The sequence below is a fragment of the Rhinopithecus bieti genome, unplaced genomic scaffold, assembly GCF_001698545.2.
Source record: "Rhinopithecus bieti isolate Rb0 unplaced genomic scaffold, ASM169854v2 scaffold_21777, whole genome shotgun sequence".
Classification (NCBI taxonomy): Eukaryota; Metazoa; Chordata; class Mammalia; order Primates; family Cercopithecidae; genus Rhinopithecus; species Rhinopithecus bieti.
In genome coordinates, this window is record NW_016810508.1 from 319,189 (window position 1) to 326,915 (window position 7,727).

The 7,727-nt window shown below is 43.8% G+C and overlaps 1 protein-coding gene across 6 annotated transcripts in view; it reads right to left on the minus strand.

The window, feature by feature from the left end:
• SMCO1 (single-pass membrane protein with coiled-coil domains 1) overlaps positions 1–7,727 on the minus strand; it is a 25,691-nt gene continuing 17,964 nt past the window's right edge. The window contains exons 1-3 of one of the 6 annotated variants that reach the window (XM_017892232.1): positions 6,899–7,104; positions 2,642–2,791; positions 1–1,458 (exon numbers count right to left, since the gene is read on the minus strand). In XM_017892232.1, coding sequence (XP_017747721.1) covers positions 1,014–1,458; positions 2,642–2,791; positions 6,899–6,948 — 645 coding nt within the window. In that variant the 5' untranslated portion in view covers positions 6,949–7,104 and the 3' untranslated portion in view covers positions 1–1,013. Of the gene's footprint in view, positions 1,459–2,641; positions 2,792–3,820; positions 3,998–4,025; positions 4,111–6,842; positions 7,105–7,727 lie in introns of those variants that run through there. The other 5 variants (XM_017892236.1, XM_017892231.1, XM_017892235.1 and 2 more) reach the window with 5 other exon arrangements.

Sequence of the window (7,727 nt, forward strand, 5' to 3'; positions counted from 1 at the left end):
AGTGAGTAAGGCAGAGTAGAATTTATTGAGTGACAGAAAGCCTGTTGACAGTGAGAGGGTACCCGATGGTGGGTTGCTGGCCACGAGCCTGAGTCTATGGGTTTTTGTGGGCTAGAAATGGACAAGTGCATGCTGATTGGTCTGTGGCTATGCTTGAAAAAGCACCATTCAGAAATAGGCACGATAGTATAAGGACCAATCGGGGAAGGGTAGGTATGTGTAAAATAGGTGAAGGATAAGGACCAATCAGAAGAGAGGGTGCCAGACGGGAATGAGAGCTCTCAGTCTGGTTCATGGATTTATCTGGAACTCATAGCTTGGTTTTCAGGCTTTAAACTGTCCTTGGCTTGAAGGTTGAGTTTCACCAGGGACCCATCCCTGTCTGCCTAGGAATTTACCTGCCTCCTATTGCTATCACTCTGTTCCCCAAGCTGGATTCAAACCCCTGAGCTCAAGTGATCCTCCTGCCTTGACCTCCTAAGATGCTTGGATTAGAGGCATGAGCCACCATGTCCAGCCTTGTTTATTTTTTAAATAGGTAATACACATTCACATGGTTCAAAGTTGAAAATGTACAACATGGATGAACAGTGAAAAGACTTCCTCTTATCTTTGACCACTAGCCTCTTAACTTCCTTTCCTGACAACTAATGTTATCACTTTCTTGTGTATCTCTGCAAAGAAGTTTATGGATATATAAACTAATATGCATTATATATATATGCATATATATATATTTGATTTTGCACCTTTTTTCCACTTAGCAATATATAGGAAATAAACATTTGAAAAGAACAATACATTTGGTGATAACTTCATATCATTACACAAAGAGCTTCTTCGTTCTTTTGTATGGCTACACAGAAAGTATCTGTTGTATCCGTTTGTCATAATTTATTTAACATCCCCTCACTCTTTGCTATAAAAATAAGACTGTAATACATTATGCATACTTTTGGCCATTTCCAAGATAAATTACTGGAGGTGGAATCACTGGGTCATAGGGTAGCAGGTTAGTTTTTGATGGATGGTATCAACTCTTTGAGGGGTGACTTTTGCTCTTCAGGGGTCCTGGCTGCTTTCCCCTTCTCAATTACCTGCACAGCCCTCAGCAAACTGTCCTGCAGAGCCTGGTTCTTTACCATGTTAGTAATCAGGAACGTGATGTCCCTGATGTACATCTGCCTCGCTTTAGCACTATAGTGTTCTGCCTTGTGACCGTGTGCAATAAAGAAGGTACAAAGTGCTGTGATGTCTCCTTCTTGCAGCCCACACTCCTCCAGAATGGAATCCCACGCAGCGCTAATGCGCTCGTTCTTAACTTTTCGTCTGAGTACGGAGGCTAAGGTTGGAAGACCTCTCACCAGGTCTGGCAGCTTCTCAAGCACACGAGTATGCAAGCAGATAAGTACTTCAATGACGTAGCTGTATAAAATATTCAATTCCATTGAAGTGAACCTACAAAAAATATGGAGAGCTTCTTAAGCAGTCAAAAATAATTGATATAGAAACAGAAAATGGGCCGGGCGCGGTGGCTCAAGCCTGTAATCCCAGCACTTTGGGAGGCCGAGGCGGGCGGATCACGAGGTCAGGAGATCGAGACCATCCTGGCTAATACGGTGAAACCCCGTCTCTACTAAAAAATACAAAAAACTAGCCGGGTGAGGTGGCGGGCGCCTGTAGTCCCAGCTACTCGGGAGGCTGAGGCAGGAGAATGGCGTGAACCCGGGAGGCGGAGCTTGCAGTGAGCTGAGATCCGGCCACTGCACTCCAGCCCGGGCCACAGAGCGAGACTCCGTCTCAAAAAAAAAAAAAAAAAAAAAAGAAACAGAAAATGAATTCTTTTAGGATAACTCAATATGGACCCACTAGGAGAACCAGCTGTCGTAATTTAGAAAATATTTACTTTAGAATTTAAATTCAAATTCAAATACTTACCTTTTTTTTTTTTTTTTTAGAGATGGGGTCTCACTTCGTTGCCCAGGCTGTTCTTGAACTCCTGAGCTCAAGTGATCCTGTTGCCTCGGCTTCCCAGAATGCTGGGATTAAAGGCATGAGCCATCATGCCCTGCCAATACTTACTTTAGAATTAATGCAGATAGGCTGGGCACAGTGGCTCACTCCTGTAATTCCAGCACTTTGGGAGGCCGAGGTGGGTGGATCACCTGAGGTCAGGAGTTTGAGACTAGCTTGGCCAACATAGTGAAACCCTGTCTCTACTAAAAATACAAAACTTAGCTGAGTGTTGTGATGCACGCTTGTAATGGTAGCTAATCAGGAGGCTGAGGTAGGAGAATGGCTTGAACCCGGGAGGTGGAGGTTCCAGTGAGCTGAGATTGCCCCACTGCACCCCAACCTGGGTGACAGAGCAAGACTCTGTCTCGAAAAAAAAGAAAGAAAAAGAAAAAGAAATTAATGCAAATAAGGCTTTGGCAAGCAAGAGACTCTGTGAAGAGATATGTACCATAGTTCCTGGCATATAAAGAGATGCACAAATTAATCTTTTTTAAAAAACATAACCTAAGAAAATATAATTGCTTTACAATCCATTGTGGGAAAGATACTAAAAATTCAATTTTGGAATGACCACTGGAAGCTCTCAAAGCCACAGAATCCCACTGATTTCTCAACCGATACTCACCTGAGCGCCCGAACTGCTGTCCACATCTCATCTTGGGCTGCTTGGCTTGCCAGAGTCTTACTATGATGCTCGAATTTCTGCATCAGGTTATCCTTGGTGAAGTCTAGTTCTTTGAACTGTGCTTCTAACGCTTGGAGTTTGTGGTCTACTCTATAGGATAACAGAACCAAGGGTTAGTTTAGGTTACAGGACAAAACTAAGGTTTTGCTTTAAGCTGAGGCTCTAATACATTATTTACAACCACTACCAAATTTGGATAACTTTTTTTTTTAACTTTTACTTTAAACTATGAAGGGAAAACGGGTAGCTATTTTAATTTGAAAGTTTCAACAAAAATGGTTCCATGTGCCGTTCCCTCTAGCCACCATCCTTATCCTTTCGTCCCATGTATAGCAAACCTTTGAACTATCTAATTACTTGAATTGCCTGTCATGTCTTGTTTTTGTATTATACCTTACGCTTTATTTGTTTATGTATGTATTTATTTATTTTCTAATACAGAGTCTCACTCAGTCACCCAAACTGGAGTGCGGTGGCACAATCACTACCTCCCAGGCTCAAGTGATCTTCCCACCTCAGCCTCCCGAGTAGCTAGGACTATAGTTATGTGCCACCATACCTGGCTAATTTTTAAAAAATATTTTTTGTAGAGACCAGGAATTGCTATGTTTGGCTGGTCTCGAACACCCGGGCTCCAGTGATCCACCTGTCTTGGCCTCCCAAAGTACTGGGATTACAGGCATGAGCCACCATGCCCGGGCTATATCTTATGCGTTAAAGACTATTTTATGTAAGCATTACTTTGGTGTTCACAGCAACCACAAAAAGTAAAGCAGTCCTTTTTACTATTTTACTATTAAAGAAATTGAGTCTCAAGAGGATTGAGACCTAATGTCCTAAAGTTAGCTAGTGCTGAGACCACTATATAGTAAGGTGACTTTTTCTACCCTATTCTAGTTGTCCAACTCTTACCCTTTCTTCTAGAATCAGCTCAAACCCACTGCCTTGTTTAATTCCCCTTCTACCTGGTGATCTCCCTGCCCGCCTGCCTCTCGCTTCCAAGCACTGCCCCTGGGAACCCATCTCCCCACCCCCTGCTTTGTTATCAGGGTTATAGCCTTTCCTGAACTAAACTGTAAGTTCTTGGAGGGCAGGAGTCAGAGACTATTTCTTAGATACCTTTACGCCTGTCTCCCAATACCCAGCAAAGGTCTTACACTGTAATAAAAGTTTTCCTGTATGATTGACATCTTTGATGTGAATGAAATGCTGAGTTTTGTAACCCAAAATGAGGATTTGAGTAGCTCTGAACAGCCGTGACCATCAGAGGGTGCTGTGGCACCAGCATTATGTCTAATTAATCACAGAGACTGGAGCGACACACCTCACTTGTCTGAGCCACCTGGATTGTCGTTATGAGGGAAGCGATGAGTCAACACACACGCTACTTGTCTGAGCTTCCGTGTCCCCAGTGACCCGAATACCTTTGTGACTGCCCAGCATTCTATGCTTGATCATCTTTTGTTCTTGGTTCTGAATTTCTCTCAAGGCTAATTCTCCTTCAGGTACTACATCTCTCCTAAGCTTTAAACCTGTATTTTCTTTTCTTTTCTTTTTTTTTTTTTTTGAGATGGAGTCTCGCTCTGTCACCCAGGCTGGAGTGCAGTGGCACAATCCTGGCTCACTGCAACCTCTGTCTCCCAGATTCAAGCGATTCTCCTGCCTCAGTCTCCCAAGTAGCTGGGACTACAGGCGCCACCACACCCGGCTAATTTTAGTATTTTTAGTAGAGATGGGGTTTTGCCATGTTGGCCAGGCTGGTCTCAAACTCCTGACCTCAGGTGATCTGCCCGCCTCAGCCTCCCAAAGTGCTGGGATTACAGGCATGAGCTACCATGCCCAGCCTAGACCTGTATTTTCAATATGTTTTGTGCATCTCCACAAAGATGGAGATGTCAAACTCAACTCTCCTAAGCTTAACCTACTAATACCTCTCCCATCTTCAGAAATTATTATGAAGAAATGTCAACTGCTTTACACATAGATAAAACTCAGTATAGGCCGGGCGCGGTGGCTCAAGCCTGTAATCCCAGCACTTTGGGAGGCCGAGACGGGCGGATCACGAGGTCAGGAGATCGAGACCATCCTGGCTAACACGGTGAAACCCCGTCTCTACTAAAAAATACAAAAAACTAGCCGGGCGAGGTGGCGGGCGCCTGTAGTCCCAGCTACTCGGAGGCTGAGGCAGGAGAATGGCATAAACCCGCTTGCAGTGAGCTGAGAACCGGCCACTGCACTCCAGCCCGGGCGACAGAGCGAGACTCCGTCTCAAAAAAAAAAAAAAAAAAAAAACCAGTATAAAATGTTCACTTTGTAGGAACAGAAGCCTGTGTGACCTAATATGCCTGCAATTTCTGTCTACAATGCAAAGCCATGTGATTTGAGCCGGGTGAGGTGGCTCACACCTGTAATCACTTTGGGAGGTCAAGGCGGGAGGATCGCTTCAGTCCAGGGGTTTGAGACCAGCTTGGGCAACAGAGTGAGACCTCATCTCTACAAAAAATAAAAAATTAGCCTAGTGTGGTGGTGTGTGCACTTGTGGTCCCAGCTACTGGGTAGGTTGAGGTATGAGAATTGCTTGAGCCCAGGAGGCCAAGGCTGCAGTGAGCTGTGATGATGCCACTGCACTCAGCTTGGGCAACACAGCGAGACCCTGTGTCAAAAAAAAAAAAAAGTCATTTGGCATATACTGTTTGTATTAACTTCTAGACCTTTAAGACTATATTGCTCATGGTCATCTGTAGTTTGAATCTTAGAGAGGAATTCTAGCTTGTCAATCAGTATAAAAATGTACAGTTGCAGTTCTTTGGAATCCTCTCACCAAAGGACAGTCCCAGGCCATTCCACAAAAATCTAATCCACAAAAATCTAAACCAACATGCAAATCTGAGTGCAGCCTGTTTTGTTTTGTTTTACTACAGTTCCCTAGTCCCGTTAATGACCTCACCATCCAACCAATTTCTTGAACTAGAAATCTCAGAATAATTCTCAACTTTTCTTCTTCCCCCAGTTTATGTCTCTCTAACCCATTCCTGCCTCTCCATCTCCGCTAAATGAGTTTCTCATCATCTTTCACTAGGACTCAAGATTACAGTAGCCTAACTGGACCCCTGTTTTCCATTTCTCATCCATCCTCCAGACACATTCTTTTCAAACACAATTCCAATTCTGTAACTCAGCTGATTACAAATGGTTGACGTTATCCTGGCTTGCACAGTGATCTACTCAGAGGCAAATTGGGTCTCCTTGGCAGGAAAGTCAAGGGTCTTCACCCTTTGCTCCTGTCTTCCGCCAGTCCCCTCACCCATCCTAGTCACCAATACATGAGACATCTCTTGTCATCTGCTTGAATACTTCATGTGGTTCCAGGCTTACATATGGCTTATACCCACTGTTTCCTCAGCCTAGAATTCCTTCCCATATTTTTCTCCCTCATAAGCTCCTACTTGCACTTTAAGATCCAGCTTAAATGACCCTATATGAAGAGTTCCTTTCTCTAGTGTCAAAGGCAAAATTGGTTGATCCTCCCTTCATATTTGCACAGATCTTTAGGGACATCACCGTTGAAAGGTCAGTCACATTAAATTGTAAATATTTTTCAAACTTTTCTCTTTCCTACAGGTTGTGAGCTCCTTGTGAGCTCCTTTTACCTTTTTTTGTAAATCTAGAATTTAGCACATGCATACATTCAATGGAGTTACTGCACCTGGGAGCAGACTTTTCTTTATTGTTAATTTACATAGGTTTGGGCCTGGAAGACTTAAACCACTGTAATAGAGATGGAATTCTTTTTTTGGATGGAGTCTTGCTCTGTTGCCAGGCTGGAATGCAGTGGCGCGATCTCAGCTCACTGCAACCTCTGCCTCCCGGGTTCCCGCCATTCTCCTGCCTCAGCCTCCCGAGTAACTGGGACTACAGGTGCCCGTCACCATGCGCGCCTAATTTTTGTATTTTTAGTAGAGGCAGGGTTTCACCATGTTGGCCAGTATGGTCTTGATCTCTTGACCTTGTGATCTGCCCACCTCAGCCTCCCAGTGTGCTGGGATTATAGGCGTGAGCCACCGCGCCATCCATAGAGACAGAATTCTAATGAGCATGTCTGTAGTTCTTTGTTTATTTCTATTCTTCATTCTTCTCTTACCCATCTTCCCAGAATAGCAGACCCAGGCTTGCACCCTCCCTATAGCCCTCAGCAACCTTTTCATTGCCTCCGTCAAGGATATCAGGGTTGTGGTTTCATTGTTCATCTTCTTAAGGCAAAAGGAAAGAAAACAAAAACAAAGCAAAACAAAAAAGCAATAAATGTTTGAATCCGGAATTTTCTGCTGTCTTCCTCTCAGCAACAGGCAGCAGTAGCATGAGCGCTCAATCTACATTCTGCCTGAAAGGTCACTCAGTACGAGAAGCTTTTAATAGCTCGCACATCCAAATATAGTTTCAAAGAACTGATCCTGTGAACACAGGTGTCCTGGAAGGCACTATCACATTTGCCTTTGAAAAGTGAACCATGCTACATCAGCACAGAGCAACAACCACATATAATTATGACTCTGTGTACATGACTGTAATGTATATACAGATACATTAATGTAACATACAGGATTAAGTTACATGGAAATGTTACTGTCATATTTTAACAGCTTCATTATTCAATTACAACCTAAATTAGGTTTAAAGAGTGCCCCAGATCTTTTATGATGATGATATCAAACAAAAAACCTAACCATCATTAGAAACTACTAAATGCTTGTTATGGCTGGGCATGACAGCTCACTCCTGTAATCCCAGCCCTTTGGGAAGCCAAGGTGGAAGGATTGCTTGAGCCCAGGAGTTCAAGACCAGCCTGGGCCACAGAGCGAGACTGTCTCCACAAAAAAATACAAAAATTAGCCAGGAGTGGTGGTGCACACCTGTAGTCCCAGCTACTCAAGAGGCTGAAGTGGGATGACTGCTTGAGCCCAGGAGTTTGAAGCTGCAATGAGCTATGATCATGCCACTGCACTCCAGCCCGGGCAAGAAAAAAAAA